We start from the raw sequence: 17970 nt of genomic DNA, 5'->3' as shown, positions 1-17970 counted from the left end.
ACTGATCATGGTGACAAAAAATGTAAGAGCAATATTATGCTTTATATGGAGTGATAATTTTGGTAAGTGCTGGCATAAACAATTTCATTAACCAGTCTTCTAATACCACAGTTAGAAACTTACTTACTTTAGCAGGGAATCGGAAAAGTTTCACAAACCCAAAATCATCTCCTGTGGCCAAGACTTTACTATCACTGGTGAGGCATGAAGCAGTTACATCTGTGACTTCCCCAATTATTGGCCAGATTCCTTCACAGCAAGAGCCCAGAACACTTGTCCATGATGCCCAGCCAATCTTTTCAACCTACAAAACAAAATTTGTCATCAATCTGATCTCAAACAAAACAAAAGCTTTTTTATTTCAAAATATATTATTTTATATACTGTGATAGATTCAGACCAGAAGAATATAAGAGAGTGGTGGAAGGCAGGAACATCAGCCTTCTGAATGAGCAGGTCCCTGTTCCTGGATAGCCAAACAAAAGCTACTCCAGACCAATTAAGACACCTGATGCCAATTAACCAGTTAAGGCCGTTCGGCTAATGGAGACAGCTGGAACCAATCAAGGTCCCACTTATACTGTTTAAAAGCTCTCCTTCCAGTGCCCTCTGGGGAGCCGAGGTGAAAGGAGCTGGAGAAGAGGAAGCATTGCTGAATCCTGAGGTAAGGGTGAAGCTAAGAAAAGGGGACCATGGGGGAAGTGGCCCAGGGAATCAAGGCAGCGTCAGTGGTGAAGGGAAAGCTGCCAACAGTTGCCACCATTAGGGTCCCTGGGCTGGAACCCAGAGTAGAGGGCGGACCTGGATTCCCCTCGCCCCCGTACTCTACAGAGATTCCCTGGAGAAGGGAAGCAGGACTCGGATCAGACAGGAGGCCGAACTGCGCCTACTGAGCTCTACGGAGTAACAGAGACTGTGGGGTATTCCCCCTTCCCATCTCCCATACTGGCTGGTGATGAAAGTAACTCAATAGGCTGTGACTCTTGCCACTACACTGAAAAAGGGAGGTCACATTGGGGCCTTATCAAGTTTCTGAGGCCACTGAATCCGCCCAGAAGCGTGGGACCCACCACAACTGGTGTCAGGGGTGAGATAGTTGACTTATCGTTCACAGCACAGTGGAAAAAGGGGAGAGTTAAAAAAAAAAAGTAAACTGGGTTTGGGTGTCCTCACCACAATGGAAGACGTAATAAAAGCACTGATGCAAGCCACTGCAGCCCAGCAGGAGGCCACCCGAGTCCAAGCGAGGGCACAACAAGAATCCATGCGGCTACAACAAGAGACTAACCAATTATTGATAGGGCAGGCCTCCCAGGATCGAGCCCTCTTGCGGGAGGTGGTCGGCCAACTGAAAGCCCTCACCGCCAAAAACCAAGGATCTGAAGGGTCGCGAGTATGGAGGGCTACTGGTTGTCTACCAAAGATAACAGCCGATGATGACATAGAGGCGTATCTCCTCTCCTTTGAGAGGACCGCCTTGTGAGAGGCATGGCCTCAGGACCAGTGGGCCAGCATCCTCGCTCCCTTCTTATGTGGAGAGGCCCAGAAAGCCGATCACGACATGCCTGCTGAAGCTGCCGTTGACTACCCCCAGCTGAAGGCGGAGATCCTGGTGTAATCAGGCGTAACAACCACAGTACAAGCCCAGAGATACCATGAGTGGAGGTACCAGGAGGACAAACCTCTGAGGTCACAATTGTTCAACCTCATTCGCCTCACCCGGAAGTGGTTACGACCCGAAGTATGCAACCGGGAGGAAAAGTTGGAAACTTTGGTCACAGACCGCTATATGAGGGGACAGCCGCCGGATCTTCGTGCATGGGTGGGCCAGAACAACCCCTTCACTTAAGACGGTGTGATCACGTTGGTGGAGAGACGGATAGCGGCCCAAGAGCTGTCCCGACTACCTAGAGAAGCCCCTTCCTGAAACAAGTACCCAGCTGTGACCCCAGAAGGTCAGGTAACTAAGCATCTGGGGAGCCCCAGGTGGAAGAGGGTAGTGGCTACAGAGCAGCCGGGAACCCAGAAAGGGGGGGAATAGCCTGAGTGGGGGAACCACAGGGCAAAGACCCCTAACCCAAGAGACAACGGAGCACCTAGAGCCCCTTATAGGTGTTACATGTGTGGGGAATTGGGACACCTAGTGGCACAATGTCCCAATATTGAGGAGCTCATGCAGTGTAACCTGGGGGACTGGGCAGACCCATGCACCTTAATCAACCTTGTGGGGGTTGCAGTTACCCCACATCAATATACAAAACTGGTGAAACTGAATGGGGTAGAGACCATGGCGATTGAGGACTCTGGCAGCGCTGTCACCCTGATTTCGAGGAAACTAGTGAAACGCAGCCAGTTAATACAGGCCAAGCATACGGGAGTAACATGTGTACATGGGACCGTTAGTTATTATCCTGTCATCCCAGTGAGGATCGAAATCCAGGAAAACATCACCGGGGTAAGAGGGAGAGTGGTCCCTAAACTCCCATACTCTGTACTCATTGGAAGGGATTTCCTGGGATTTGAAAATTTGCTCCTGCCAGAGGGGCGGGAGAGAGGAGAGGATCCCGAAGTTAAGGAGTCATCCCTAACAGAAAGTCACCCCCTCTTCTTTGCTGAAATATCTCAAGAGTTGTTCCCTGCCTCTGGGAAGGGCAGAAAAACCAAGAGGGAAAGGAGGGCAGTAAAGGTTTTGGGCACCCAGATCCTGCTTCAGAGCCAGAACGTTGCCATGGTAGGTCGACGGGCATGGGAAACTGAGGGAGAGACCCCGAAGGGGAGGAGGAAGCAGAGGCTGGTCCCAACCCCAATGCCACTGAACTGACCAAGGGGACGGAGGACAGTTCCTCGGAGTTCGGGGCAACAGGTCCCGGAAGAGAGACTTTCGAGCGAGACCAGGTGGAAGACCCCAGGTATGATGTCAGAAAAGAGGTGGCTGAGATAGATGGGGTGCTCGTAGAAGGAAAGGCCCGGGGGCCAGTGCCCTATTTTGTGATTAAGAAGGATCTCCTGTACTGGGTGGTACAAATGCAGGAACAAACGGTAAACCAGCTCCTGGTACCAAAAAAACATCAGAGGGCAATATTAAGTCTCGCCCACAGTCACCTCTTTGGGGGACACTTGGGGGTAGAGAAGACCCTGGCACGGATCTTGCGCAGATTCTTCCGGCCAGGGGTACATGAGGATGTCCGGTGGTACTGCGCCTCTTGTCCCTAGTGTCAATTGCACAGCCCTCGCCCACATCTAAGGGCCCCTTTGGTACCCCTACCAATCACTGAGATTCCCTTTGAGCGAATAGCCATGGACCTGGTGGGACCTCTAGAAAAGGTGACTCAAGGCCACCAATATGTGCTTGTCATCTTGGATTATGCAACCAAGTATCCAGAGGCCATTCCCCTCCGAAACACGACCTCTAAGTCCATAGCAAAAGCGCTAGTGGACATTTTTGCCCGGGTAGGGCTACCAAAAGAGATTCCAACAGACCAAGGAACGCCTTTTATGTCTAAACTGATGAAGGACTTCTGCTCCATGTCCAGACCCTGCGAACCTCGGTTTACCACCCGCAGACCGATGGTCTGATAGAGAGATTCAACCGGACCCTCAAATCCATGATAAGAAAGGTGGTAAGTAGGGATGAAAAGGACTGGGATACCGTTGCCCTACCTGATATTCGCCATCCGTGAAGTTCCCCAAGCCTCCACTGTATTCTCTCCCTTTGAGCTATTATATGGTCGCCACCCCCGGGGCATACTAGACATAGCCAGGGAGATTTGGGAAGAGAAGCCCAATACGGGGAAGAATATAGTTGAACATGTATTGCAAATGAGAGACCGTATAACCCAAGTCACCCCCATAGTGTGGGAGCACCTGGAGAAGGCCCAAAAAGACCAGTAAACTCACTACAACCGCCAAGCAAAGGTACGGTAGTTCCAACCAGGAGACCGAGTAATGGTGTTAGTACCCACGGCAGAGAGTAAATTCTTGGCCCAATGGCAGGGGCCCTATGAAGTAGTTGAACCTATAGAAGAGGTAAATTACAAGGTACAACAACCGGGACATAGAAAACCAGAACAAGTGTACCACATCAACCTTCTAAAACCCTGGCATACCCAAGAAGTGTGTGTAGTTGTCCAAAAGGACCTACCACAGGAGAACAAAAACCCCGAGCCGGTGAGGGTATCTCCCGATTTAACGCCAGCCCAAAGAGAGGAGGTGACCAAGATGATCAACTGGAACCAAGACGTATTATTGTCTTGGCCAGGTCGAACAACTGAGACATACCACCACATCAATACAAACCCCAGGGTCAAGGTAACGATGAGCCCCTACCGGGTGCCAGCAGCCAAAAGAGAAGAAATCAGAGCAGAAGTAAAGAAAATGCTGTAGTTAGGGGTAATCGAAGAATCCTACAGTCAGTGGTCTAGCCCGATCGTGCTAGTGCCCAAACCGGATGGCTCCACGAGGTTCTGTAATGACTTCCGTCAGCTGAATGAGGTGTCCCAGTTCGACGCGTACCCTATCCCCCACATAGACAAGTTAGTGGACCGACTAGGAAATGCCCGGTTCCTGACCACTGAAGACTTAACTAAAGGGTATTGGCAGATTCCCCTTGCTGAAGATGCAAAAGAGAAGACCGCTTTCTCCACGCTGGAGGGTCTCTTTCAATATACAGTCCTCCCGTTGGGTCTGCATGGGGCCCCATCTATTTTTCAGAACCTCATGGATAAGCTATTGCGCCCCCATGCCAGTTATGCGGCCGCCTACCTGGACGATATGGTTATTCATACTTCGGACTGGGAAACCCACCTGGAGAAGGTGGAAGCTGTCCTAGGCCTGGTCTACACTACGAGTTTAGGTCGACTTTAGCAGTGTTAAATCGAATTAAGCCTGGACACGTTCACACAACGAAGCCCTTTCTTTCGACTTAAAGGGCCCTTTAAACCAGTTTCTTTACTCCACCTCCGACGAGGGGATTAGCGATAAAATCGGCCTTAGCGGGTCGGAATTGGGGTAGTGTGGACGGAATTCGACATTATTGGCCTCCGGGAGCTATCCCACAGTGCTTCATTGTGACCGCTCTGGACAGCACTCTCAACTCAGATGCACTGACCAGGTAGACAGGAAAAGCCCCGCAAACGTTTGAATTTCATTTCCTGTTTGCTCAGCGTGGAGAGCACAGGTGACCACGCAGAGCTCATCAGCACAGGTAACCGTGATGGAGTCCCAGGATCGCAAAAGAGCTCCAGCATGGGCCGAACGGGAGGTACGGGATCTGCTCGCCATATGGGGAGATGAATCAGTGCTAGCTGAACTCCGTAGCAGTAAACAAAATGGCAAAATATTAGAAAAGGTCTCCAAGGCCATGAAGGACAGAGGCCATACCAGGGACGCACAGCAGTGCCGCGTGAAAATTAAGGAGCTACGGCAAGCCTACCACAAAGCCAGAGAAGCAAACGGAAGGTCCGGGGCAGAGCCGCAAACATGCCGCTTCTACGAGGAGCTGCATGCCATTCTAGGGGGTGCAGCCACCACTACCCCAACCGTGTGCTATGACTCCCTCACTGGAGAAACACACAGGGAAGCGGGTTCGGGGTATGAGGAAGATGAGGATGGAGATAATGTAGATAGCTCACAGCAGCAAGGAAGCGGAGAAACCGGTTTCCCCAACAGCCAGGATATGTTTATCACCCTGGACCTGGAACCAGTAACCCCCGAACTCACCCAAGGCGTGCTCCCATCCCCTGAGGGCACACAGGGAACCTCTGGTGAGTGTACCTTTGTAAATATTACACATGGTTTAAAAGCAAGCGTGTTTAATGATTAATGATTAATTTGCCCTGGCAATCGCGGCCAGTACAGCTACTGGAAAAGTCTGTTAACGTGTATGGGGATGGAGCGGAAATCCTCCAGGGACATCTCCAGAAAACTCTCCTTCATGTACTCCCAAAGCCTTTGCAAAAGGTTTCTGGGGAGGGCTGCCTTATCCCGTCCGCCATGGTAGGACACTTTACCACGCCAGGCCAGTAGCACGTAGTCTGGAATCATTGCATAACAAAGCATGGCAGCGTATGGTCCCGGTGTTTGCTGGCATGCAGACAACATCCATTCCTTATCGCTCTTTGTTATCCTCAGGAGAGTGATATCATTCATGGTCACCTGGTTGAAATGGGGCGATTTTATTAAGGGGACATTCAGAGGTGCACCTTCCTGCTCTGCTGAACAGAAATATTCCCCGCTGTTAGCCACGCGGTGGGGGGGAGGGGTGAAGTGATCATCCCAGAGAATTGGGTGTGGGGGGGGAGAGGAGTTAGTTGGGTTTGTGCTGCATGTTAACCCGGAAACCGCAGCCCCTCCTTTTACATTGCAAACCCATTTTAAATGGCCAACCCAAGGGGTGCTTGGTATGGGAAATGAGAGCGCTACTGTTTGAAACCATTCCCACATGTTAAGAAGGTTAAAAAAGCCAAAAGACTGTGTCTTACCATGGCTGCCTGCAAGCCGAAATCTGTTGCCTGGCACTGCGTGAGTGATCTCTCACACCAAACCGGCAGGCCCTCAATATAAGAGGAAAAATGCGACCTTGTAACGAAAGCACATGTGCTGTGTAATGTGAACAGCAAAATTTAACGTGAAAGAGTGTACCCATTGTTCTCTAAAATGTGTCTTTTTTAACCACCTCTCCCTTCTCCTCCACCAGCTGCAAATGTTTCTCCTTCACAGAGGCTAGTGAAGATTAGAAGAAGAAAACGGAGGACGCGGGATGATATGTTCACGGCGCTCCAGATGTCCTCCCACGCTGAGAGAGCACAGCAGAATGCGTGGAGGCAGTCAATGTCAGACTACAGAAAAGCACAGTATGAACGAGAGGAGAAGTGGCGGGCTGAATCGCGGGATGAACAGAGCAAGTGGCGGGCTGAAGATGATAGATGGCGTCAGCTTGCAGACAGAAGGCAAGAGTCTATGCTCCGGCTGCTGGAGCATCAAACTGATATGCTCCAGTGTATGGTTGAGCTGCAGGAAAGGCAGCAGGAGCAGAGACCGCCGCTACAGCCCCTGTGTAACCAACAGCCCTCCTCCCCAAGTTCCATAGCCTCCTCACCCAGACGCCCAAGAACACGGTGGGGGGGCCTCCGGTCACCCTGTCACTCCACCCCAGATGATTGCCCGAGCATCAGAAGGCTGGCCTTCAATAAGCGTTAAAGTTTTAAACTGCAGTGTGTCCTTTTCCTTCCCTCCTCCCCCACTCATCCCGGGCTACCTTGGCAATTATCCCCCTAGTTGTGTGATGAATTAATAAAGAATGCATGAATGTGAAGTAACAATGACTTTATTGCCTCTGCAAGCGGTGCTCGAAGGGGGGAGGGGAGGCTGGGGTGGTTGGTTTACAGGGAAGTAGAGTGAACCGGGTGGGGGGGGGGGCGGAGGGTTCATCAAGGAGAAACAAACAGAAGTTTCACACCGTAGCCTGGCCAGTCACAAAACTCGTTTTCAAAGCTTCTCTGATGTGCACCGCGCCCTGCTGTGCTCTTCTAACCGCCCTGGTGTCTGGCTGCGCGTAATCAGCAGCCAGGCGATTTGCCTCAACCTCCCACCCCGCCATAAATGTCTCCCCCTTACTCTCACAGATATTGTGGAGCGCACAGCAAGCAGCAATAACAATGGGGATATTCTTTTCGCTGAGGTCTGAGCGAGTCAGTAAGCTGCGCCAGTGCGCTTTTAAACGTCCAAATGCACATTCCACCACCATTCGGCACTTGCTCAGCCTGTAGTTGAACAGGTCCTGACTCCTGTCCAGGCTGCCTGTGTACGGCTTCATGAGCCATGGCATTAAGGGGTAGGCTGGGTCCCCAAGGATCACGATAGGCACTTCAACATCCCCAACGGTTATTTTCTGGTCCGGGAAGAAAGTCCCTTCCTCCAGCTTTCGAAACAGAGCAGAGTGCCTGAAGACGCGAGCATCATGTACCTTTCCCGGCCATCCCATGTTGATGTTGGTGAAACGTTCCTTGTGATCCACCAGGGCTTGCAGCAGCATTGAAAAGTACCCCTTGCGGTTTATGTACTCGGTGGCTTGGTGCTCCGGTGACAAGATAGGGATATGGGTTCCGTCTATGGCCCCACCACAGTTTGGGAATCCCATTGCAGCAAAGCCATCCACTATGGCCTGCACGTTTCCCAGAGTCACTACCCTTGATATCACCAGGTCTTTCATTGCCCTGGCAACTTGGATCACAGCAGCCCCCACAGTAGATTTGCCCACTCCAAATTGATTCCCGACTGACCGGTAGCTGTCTGGAGTTGCAAGCTTCCACAGGGCTATCGCCACTCGCTTCTCAACTGTGAGGACTGCTCTCATCCTGGTATTCTGGCGCTTCAGGGCAGGGGAAAGCAAGTCACAAAGTTCCATGAAAGTGCCCTTACGCATGCGAAAGTTTCGCAGCCACTGGGAATCGTCCCACACCTGCAGCATGACGTGGTCCCACCAGTCTGTGCTTGTTTCCCGGGCCCAGAATCGGCGTTCCACGGCATGAACCTGCCCCAGTAACACCATGATTTCCACATTGCTGGGGCCTGTGCCTTGTGAGAGGTCTATGTCCATGTCAATTTCCTCATCACTCTCGTCGCTGCGCTGCAATCGCCTCCTCGGCTGGTCCTGATTTTGCTTTGGCATGTCCTGGCTCTGCATATACTCCAGGACAATGCGCGTGGTGTTCATAGTGCTCATAATTGCCACGGTGATCTGAGCAGGCTCCATGATCCCAGTGCTATGGCGTCTGGTCTGAAAAAAGGCGCGAAACTAGTATCTGACGGAGGGAGGGAGGGAGGGAGGGGCGAGTGACGACATGGCGTACAGGTACAGAGAATTAAAATCAACAAAGGTGGCTGTGCATCAGGGAGAAACACAAACAACTGTCACACAGAATGGCCCCCCCAAAGATTGAACTCAAAACCCTGGGTTTAGCAGGCCGTTGATTTCACGGAGGGAGGGGGAAGCAAATGAATACAGAACAAATCTATTTTTTACATCTTAAGCTGGCAGACGACGGTGCAGCATGACTGATAGCCCTCAGCATCTTCTGGGTGCTTGGCAGAAAATACTGGGCGCTTGGCAGAAAATAGTGTACTAAGACTGATAGCCATCATCGTCAAGACAGTTCGATAGGACTGAGCATGTCTGCCCAGGTGCCCATGATTGACATGCACTATGACGACGATGGATATCAATCTTAATACACCATCTACTGCCAAAAGGCAAGGGGCTGCTGCTGTGTGCAATGCAGCCCCACATCTGCCAGCCCCACGTCTGCCAGCACCCAGATCGCCGATGAAGGCTACCAGTCATACTACACCGTCTACTGCCAAAAGGCAATTAGCTGCTGCTGTGTAGCAATGCAGTACCACGTCTGCCGGCACCCAGAGGACATATGGTGACGGTGAGCTGAGCTGAGCAGAGCGGGCTCCATGCTTGGCGTGGTATGTTGTCTGCACAGGTAACCCAGGTAAAAAGGCGCGAATCTATTGTCTGCCGTTGCTCTGACAAAGGGGGAGGGGCCTGACGACATGTACCCAGAACCCCCCGCGACACTGTTTTGCATCATTCAGGCATTGGGATCTCAACCCAGAATTCCAATGGGCGGCGGAGACTGCGGGAACTGTGGGATAGCTACCCATAGTGCAACGCTCCGGAAGTCGACGCTAGCCTCGGTACTGTGGACGCGGTCCGCCGACTAGAGCACTTAGAGCATTTTATGTGGGGACACACACAATCAGCTGTATACAACCGATTTCTATAAAACCGGCTTCTATAAATTCGACCTAATTTCGTAGTGTAGACATACCCCTAGATACCCTAAGGTGTGCTGGCCTTACTGCAAACCACGCCAAGTGCGCCATAGGGTTAACAGAGGCTAAATATTTGGGCTACATTGTGGGACAAGGCATAATAAAACCCCAACTCAATAAAACTAGAGGCCATCCAAAACTGGCCCTGACCGATTCGCAAGAAACAAGTCCAGGCATTTTTGGGGGAAGTGGGGTACTATCGACGCTTTATCCCCCATTTCACCACCAGGGCAAGTGCCCTGATGGACCTAATAAAAGCTTGGGTACCTGAGATAGTACGATGGACTGATGCAGCAGAGAGGGCATTTACAGATCTGCGGACAGCCCTCTGCAGTGACCCCGTACTTATAGCCCCAGACTTCACTAACGGGTTCATCCTGCAGACAGACGCATCCGAAGTAGGACTGGGGGCTGTTCTATCCCAGATAGTCGGAGAAGAACACCACCCTATCCTCTACCTTAGGAGGAAACTCCTCCCAAGGGAGCAGAAATATGCGGTGGTTGAGAGGGAATGCCTTGCCATTAAATGGGCCATGGAAACACTGCGATACTACCTGCTAGGGAGGGAGTTCATTCTCGTGACCGACCATGCCTCTCTTCAGTGGACGCAGCAGGACAAGGAAAAAAATGTGAGGGTGACCAGATGGTTCTTATCCCTCCAACCCTTCCAGTTCCAGCACAGAGCCGGAAGTTGCCACGGCAACGCAGACGGCCTGTCACGGGTGCATTGCATGATGACCCAAGTTTGCCCAACCCCTTGGTGTTGAGAAGGGGGGAGTGATATGTGACAGATTCAGACCAGAAGAACATGAGAGTGGTCCTATTAGGTACTGGGAAGTGGGCGGGCAGAAGCCCGCCCACAGGTAAAGTCCCCTCCCCCAGCCTGGGAGGGAGCTACTGAGCCCAGACCTCAAGTCATGAGTCAACGAAGGAAAAAAACAGGATAGGTGTGGGGGTCAAAGGGCTATAACTAGGGAACCGGAAGGGCACACCAAGCAGAGAACCCCGGACAGCGCCCACTGCTCCTCAAAAGCATCCAAGGAGCCAGCGGACACCGCCGAAAGGAACTCTGCCCGGATGTGTGAATGGATGAAAGAACAAAAACGGGCCCCACAGTCGCAGGCCTCCCCCCCAGCCAACCTCCTCTCCCTGGTGTTATAAATGGCCACTTTGGCCATGGCTAGGAGGAGGTTGACGAGGTGATCCCATGACTTCGTGGGGCCACGGATGGGGTGAGCATATAGAAAAAGGTGCGAGGAAAAGTGCAGCCAGAACCTCAACAAGAGGTTCTGGATGAGCTGGAAGAGGGGCTGCAACCTGGGGCACTGCAGATAGACATGCGTCAGGGTCTCCCTCACACCGCAAAAAGGGCAAGCGTCGGGAAGAGGGGTGAACTGAGGTAGGTACACGCCCGTGCTCACGGCTCCATGAAGGAGCTGCCAACTAATGTCCCCGGTGAGCCGTGGAACCAGGATGGAATACAGCCCCACTGGGGTCCTCCACCCTCTGCAGCTGGTAAAAGGTCCCACCACTTAGTATCGGGGTGGGACGTGAGGGTGGGGAAATGAGGAGTGTGGAGCACAAACGTGTAAAGATGGTCCCGTGGCATGGTTCAGAACTGGCTGCAAATCGTGCAGCCAGCTCGGGGTACAAAAGGGTGGGGGTCTCGAAGGCTCACGGGGCAGGGGCCCAATGAAGAGATCCCGAGGGCCCGGGGCAAGGGGTGGGCGGGGAATACCCTCTCGCAGGACCCGCTCGAGGAAAAGCCGAGAAGTGGGCAATAAGGTTGCCCTCACCTCCCGAAGTACGCACAAGGGGGTGCCAAGGGCGGAGAGCCCCATGCACCTTCTGAGCGCATAGGGATCCACCCAGTCCCCCCGGTCGTAGTCCAGGAGGTCTCAGATCCTGGTAGCTTCCGCCAGGACCAAACTCTGGTGCACCGAGGGGGGACTCCGCCACCTGCACACGAAGATGGAGATTGTGTAGCAGGGGCTCCGCAAGGCAATCTGCCCCCCGGTAGCCGCCATGGACCTGGTTGCCAAGACTAGCTCCTAGGTCCAGAGGAGGTCCTGGTAGAAGACCGGCAGCTTGGAGAGGTCTCGCGGAAGACCTCTCAGGTGGAGATAAAAGAGCTGCTGGTCATATCGGAGCCCTCGGAGGCGGCGGCGGAAGGCGTGCGCCAATGTACTCCACGCTGAGCTACCTGCACCATAAAGGAGTCTCTGAAGGGCCTGGAGGCGAAAGACATGGATCTGCGTGCGCAAGCATGTCAGGCCCTGTCCTCCCTCCTCCAGAGGAAGATGCAAAACCCCCGCAGAGACCCAGGAAAGTCCTGACCAAAAGAACTCCAGAACTAACTTCTGGAGCCGGGCCAGGAACTGTGGGGCCGGGCACAGGGTGTTGAGCCGGTGCCAGAGCATGGACAGGACTAGCTGATTAAGCACCAGTGTCCTCCCCCGAAGAGAGAGGCACCGGAGCAGTCCTGCCCACCTCCACAGCCGCTCAACCACCCTGCCCTCCAAATCATGCCAGTTCTCCAGCGGAGAAAGATGCGTGGCAACAACATAAACGCCAAGATAGAGCAGCGGACCCATGCTCCACCGAATGGCCTGAAGCGCGGGTGTGGGGGAGCTTGCCTGCCACCCAGCCCCGACCATCAGGCCAGAGCTCTGGACCCAGTTGATCCAGGCGGAGGAGGCTGCCAAGTACACAGCTTGGCAGGCCTCCACCCACACCAGGTCGTCTGGGTCCTGGACCACGAGGAGCATGTCATCGGCGTACGCTGACAGGATCACTGCATCCCCGGCTCACGGAGCACCATCCCCGTCAACCTCTTCCAGAGGAGACGGAGAAAGGGCTCAATGGCCAGAGTATATGACTGGCCTGACAGCGGACAGCCTTGACGCACTCCTTGCCCGAAGCTGGCAGGTGCAGTCAGGGTCCAGTTGAGCCTGACCAAATACTCCGTGGAAGCATACAGCACCTGGAGAAAACCCACGAAAAGGGGCCCAAAGCCAAATGCCTGCAGAGTGCCCAGGAGATATCTGTGGTCCATCCGGTTGAATGCCTTCTCCTGATCCAGGGAAAGTAGGGCGAATGATAGACCATCCTACACCCAAGCTAAAGGAGATCCCGGACCAAATAAAGATTGTTGAAGATGGTACGGCCCGGGACGGTGTAGGTCTGGTCAGGATGGACCACGTCCACCAGCACGGACCCCAGTCACAGCGAGAGGGCCTTCACCACGACCTTATAGTCTGGGCTGAGGAGCGAGAAAGGACGCCAATTTTTAAGGTCATGGAGGTCCCCCTTCTTCGGAAGCAAGGTGAGCACTGCTCGCCTGCATGACAGAGGGAGGACCCCACTCCCCAATGACTCGGCCCAGACGATGAAAGGTCCGGGCCAAGGACGTCCCAGAACATACGGTAGAACTCCACTGTCAGTCCGTCCATGCCCGGAGACTTATTAGTGGGCATGAGATGGAGGCTTCCGAGAACTCTGCCAGAGTGAGAGGCAGCTCTAGCCAGTCCCGGTCGTCCGTGTTGACCGCCGGGAGTTCGTCCCAAAGCACCCCACAGGCATCGGCTTCGGTCGGATCCGGGGAGAAAAGGCCAGCGTAGAAGGCCCTGGCCCTCTCATGCATCTCCACCGGATCTGTGACAGGGGTGCCGTCCTCCGCCAAAAGGCAGAGGACGTGCTTTCTCACCTCCCTCTTTTTCTCCAGGGTGTAGAAGAAGTGGGAGCTGCGATCCATCTCCCGCAGGAGACGGATGCGTGATCGAACAAAGGCACCCCAGGCCCGGAGATCGTCAAGGGCCCAGAGCTCCTCCCGCTTCTCCCGGCACACTCCACAGAGGGATGGATCCCCGGGGCTGGCGGCCAGACGCCTCTCCAGCTCTAAGACCTCCCGTTCCAACTGCTCTATTGCCACATCGCTCCGCCGGCTGGCACCCCAGGTGTAGCTATGTCAGAAGAGCCAGGCACGAACCTTCCCTACATCCCACCACCATTGCACTGAGGGAAAGGCCTGCCTCTGCCTGCGCCAGGCCAGCCAGAACTCCCAGAAGGACGCCACGAAGCCCACATCTTCCAGCAAGCTGTTATTAAAGTGCCAATAGGCCAGCCCCGGCCTCTCTGGAGTAAGAGAGGCCTTCACGGCCACCAAATGGTGGTCCGAGAACAGGGCCGGCTGGACGCTGGAGGAGTGGGCCCGCGAAAGATGGTGACGAGCCTCCACCTGGACATACGTAAAGGTGGAATCATCATCCGGGTGGTGGTCGCGCCAGATGTCCACTGGGGAGTGATGATCTATAATCTCCTGGAGGACGTCCGCGGCGGCCTGGCACTGGTTGGTCCCTGTGTGGTCCCACTCCTTGAGGGTAGCGTTAAAATCCCCTCCCAAGACCAGACACTCGTGAGGATCTAGAGAGCTGAGGAAGGCGGACACCTGCTGGAAAAAATACGCGCGCTCTGAGCCTGATGTCGGGGCATAGATGTTGATTAAGTTCAACGTCAGCCCCTCCACTGGGCCCGGAGGTGCAGCAGGCGACCCGGCACGACCTCAGCTGTCTCCAGCGCCTCGGGCTGTAGGTCAGGGGAGAACAGGGTAGCCACCTGGCCCGACAAGCCGAAAGGTGGCTAAAACACACCCTGTCCCCCCACTCCAGCTGCCAGCTAGTTTCGGCAGCCAGATCCGTGTGGGTCTCCTGCAGGAAAATTACCGAGAACGCCCCTTCCCGAAGGAAGGAGAGCACCTGACACCTGTGGAGACCCACCCTACAGCCCCGGGTGTTCAAAGTGGCAAAGATGGTCGTTGGCATAAGGAGGGCTGGGGAAGATCCTCACGGGTAGGCACACTGGCAGTCCCCATTGGTCCCCGCAGGAAACTGTGACCGACCCTGAAAGCCATTAGGGAGTCACGGAAGCAGTGGGTCTGCTGGTAGGCCGCAGTGTCCTGCCTCCAGGTCTCTTTGCCCTCCCCTAAAATGGCCCTCATGGCCCGGAGGACAAGCTGAAAGTCCCCCCAGCACTGGAGAGCGAGCTGCACCCTATTTCTGGAACCATGGGTATCCAGTACGGAAGAGCACAGCTCATCTCCCGGTACCTGGGGGGCAGGGGGCAGAGACTCCTGACCGTCCCCTGGTTGGGTCCCCATACTGGTCCCATGGCTTGACCCCAGCACAGGGGATTGCGGCGGAGGGAGAACTGCAGCCTTGGCTGGGCCAAGAGAGGGAAAAACAAAAACCCAGGGGCACTTGTAAAAGGAAAATGAGGCAACGGGAGAAGGGAAGGAAAGAGGGTGAAGGACAATAGCAGGGGCTGGAACGGGGTCGGGGCAGGACACAGACCAAGGACAGGGACAGGGTCGGGGCTGGGTTCAGGGACAAAATCAGGGGCCCGAGTGGCAAAGCCACCGGGACACGGCGCCCCTTGACAGGGCATGGTGGTTAGAAGGGCAGCAAGGGATTGGGGCGCCCCCACAGTGCTAGGCTCAGGTGCCTCGCTAAATGAAGCACCCATGATTACAGCACTGGGGGGGGGGGGGCGCTAGGGCTGCCACCCCACTTCAGAGGGAAATGCACCCTTGGGCTCAGAGCCCAGCCGCTCTGCTTCAGCCGTCGCCACACTGGGCATGGTGGCCTCCGCCGGAGTACTAACTGCAGCCAGGCAAATGGTCAGGTCCCGGGGCGCCACCGAGGCAATAGCAGGGGCAACAGCCTGAGGCAGGGGAGGAGGGGGGGCAACAGATTACAATCGCCCTGACCGAGGCCCTCTAATAGGGGGGCATCCACCCCCTCAGTGGTAGGGGTCAAGCCCAGGGCCTTGATCTCATCAAAAATGGAGGAAAAGTCCTCACCCGCCTCTATGGGGTCCCCCTCAACAGTAGCCAGGGCAGTAGCCACCTCGGCGCTTACAGGGGGCACAGATGGCAAAGGGGCGGGGGGGACACCTTCCAAGATCCCCTCAGGCCGACTCCAAGTGGCGAACATCAGCAGGGGAGACAACAGAAAACCCAGCACCAGCAACCCCCTTCATAGTTTTACAGGGGGTCACTTCCCCCTCGCCAACGGGAGGGGGGTGCTGGGCCCACGCCCCCTGCTTACGGCTCCTCCCTTGCACAAGCTCCCAGCTCCCCGAGGAGGGGGGCTGGACAGCCGGGTCAGAACCAGGGAGCGAGGGTAATGACAGGAGGGTAAGGGAAGATGAGGGCAGGACAGCACGGAAAGGGACAGACTCCCCCTGGGGCAAGCCCCGCTCGATACCTGCCACCAGCCCTGCCACCCTCTCTTCCGCGGGCCCTGGTCTACTACCCACCACAACAGCGGGTCCCGCTCGCTCATCTAGGCACACTGGGGGGGCCTCCCCGGGACCTGAGCAGAGTTGGCAACGGTCACAGATGGAGGAGAGGAGACCCCAGGGACCGGGCAATCAGGGCCGCCGGCGATGAAAGGGCCGACGCCCTTCCAGATATCGGGGGTCCCAGATGCCCCTCCAAGCCGGGCCAGGGGGCAGTCCCTCCAGACGTGCCCCGCGGCCTGGCGGAGAAAGCACCAGGCCTCCCCCGAAGAATAGTTATCCAGTATTGGGTCCCTTGATGGGGCACCAGAAAGGACCCCTCCAGAGCCCCTCCGTCACATGCTGCCGGCGGTACTTGAATCTGCACCTGCCGGCAGAACGATAAAACGTGGCGGAGGGCAGGGTCCTTGCAGCCCAATGGAAGGGGGCTGAGGACAGACAGGGTGGAGAGGAACAGCGAAAGGGCGACATTGGGGAGGAAGGGAGGAACAGAGGAAAACACCACCCATACGCCCAGGTCCTCCAAAGGCTGAAGGGGGCCATGAATGCCCCCTACCGTCAAGCCCCTCTCCACCGCCTCCTGGGCAGCGGCCTCCGACACCAGGAAGAACACCACCTTCCCAAACATCTTAGAGGCCGCCACCATGGCCGTGGGCCCCACCACCCGTGCCAGTGCCCGCACGTAGCTTTCCATGTGGGGCGAGGCCAACACCAGGAGGCAACGCACCCTGTGCTCCCTGGTGAGGGTGGAAAATGTTGTGTATTTGGTTGTCGTGGTAATAGAATCTTGTGTTGCTATAGCAACTGAGTTAGATTATTAGGGGATAGCCCAACCAGTTTTGGCTAGTTCAATGTGTGGCAATAAATGGCTGCTTTTAAGGTTTACAGCTCTGTGTCTCCAGTGATTTCTTCCTAAAACTGTTGCCCCAAGGATATAACAACGTGGCGACGAGGATGGAATGTCTGTGCTGCCCCAGCAACAGAAGGAAGTAGAAGTTAAGGTACAAAAAACAAAACAAAACCTTTTTGCTGCTGGAAGGGGGTGAGAACTGGCTTGTTTGCACCAACTGTGCAAACTGAAACTAAAATCATGGCTACACTTACAGGGCCACTGGAACCTTTTGAGGAGACTATAGTACAATGGGGCATGTATATACGGAGCGTTTTGAGCTTTTTGTTATTGCAAATGACATTACAGAAGAGAAGAAAGTGCCAATATTCTTAAGTGTTGTAGGGGCTAAGACCTACTCCCTGCTATGCAGCTTACTACACCCTGTTAAGCCAGAGACTAAATCTTACAGTGACATTGTGGAAATCCTGGGGTCCCATTTTTCTCCAAAACCATTGGTAATTGCTGAAAGATATAGCTTCCACAAAAGAGACCAGAAAGAAGACGAAACAGTTGTACAATTTGTAGCAACTTTGAGAAAGCTTGCAGAACACTGTGAATTTAAGGAGATACTAAATGATGCCCTACGTGACAGGTTAGTGTGCGGCCTGCACAGTGAAGCTATACGGAAGCACCTATTGAGAGAGGCTCAGCTTACCTTACAGAAGGCTGTTGACATTGCAGAACTCCATGGAGGCGCAATACATCGGTGCATCCTGTAGGGTGCATAAAGTGTCAAGAACCTACCCACAAAACTGTGGGGAGTCAGGAATGTTACCGCTGTGGTAAGCCAGGTCACCATGCATCAGAATGCTGGTGTAAGGACCTGGTGTGTCGACACTGTGGCAAAAAGGGACACATTGAGTGTGCCTGTAAACAAAAGAAAAAGAGGCCTGTGGTCTGGCTGATCAAAAAGGGAAATCTGCATACCCTAGAGCAGGCCC

The 17970-nt window shown here is 54.4% G+C and overlaps 1 protein-coding gene across 4 annotated transcripts in view; it reads right to left on the bottom strand.

The window, feature by feature from the left end:
- Window positions 1-17970, bottom strand: part of EML5 (EMAP like 5) — a 329289-nt gene that overhangs the window by 101854 nt on the left and 209465 nt on the right. For all 4 annotated transcript variants that reach the window (XM_065403925.1, XM_065403928.1, XM_065403927.1 and 1 more), the window contains exon 25: window positions 128-304. In XM_065403925.1, coding sequence (XP_065259997.1) covers window positions 128-304 — 177 coding nt within the window. The remainder of the gene's footprint in view (window positions 1-127; window positions 305-17970) is intronic.

This window comes from Emys orbicularis, chromosome 4 (assembly GCF_028017835.1).
Source record: "Emys orbicularis isolate rEmyOrb1 chromosome 4, rEmyOrb1.hap1, whole genome shotgun sequence".
Classification (NCBI taxonomy): Eukaryota; Metazoa; Chordata; order Testudines; family Emydidae; genus Emys; species Emys orbicularis.
Note: the sequence above shows the minus strand (reverse complement) of the source record. Positions and strands in the feature narration are given on the sequence as shown.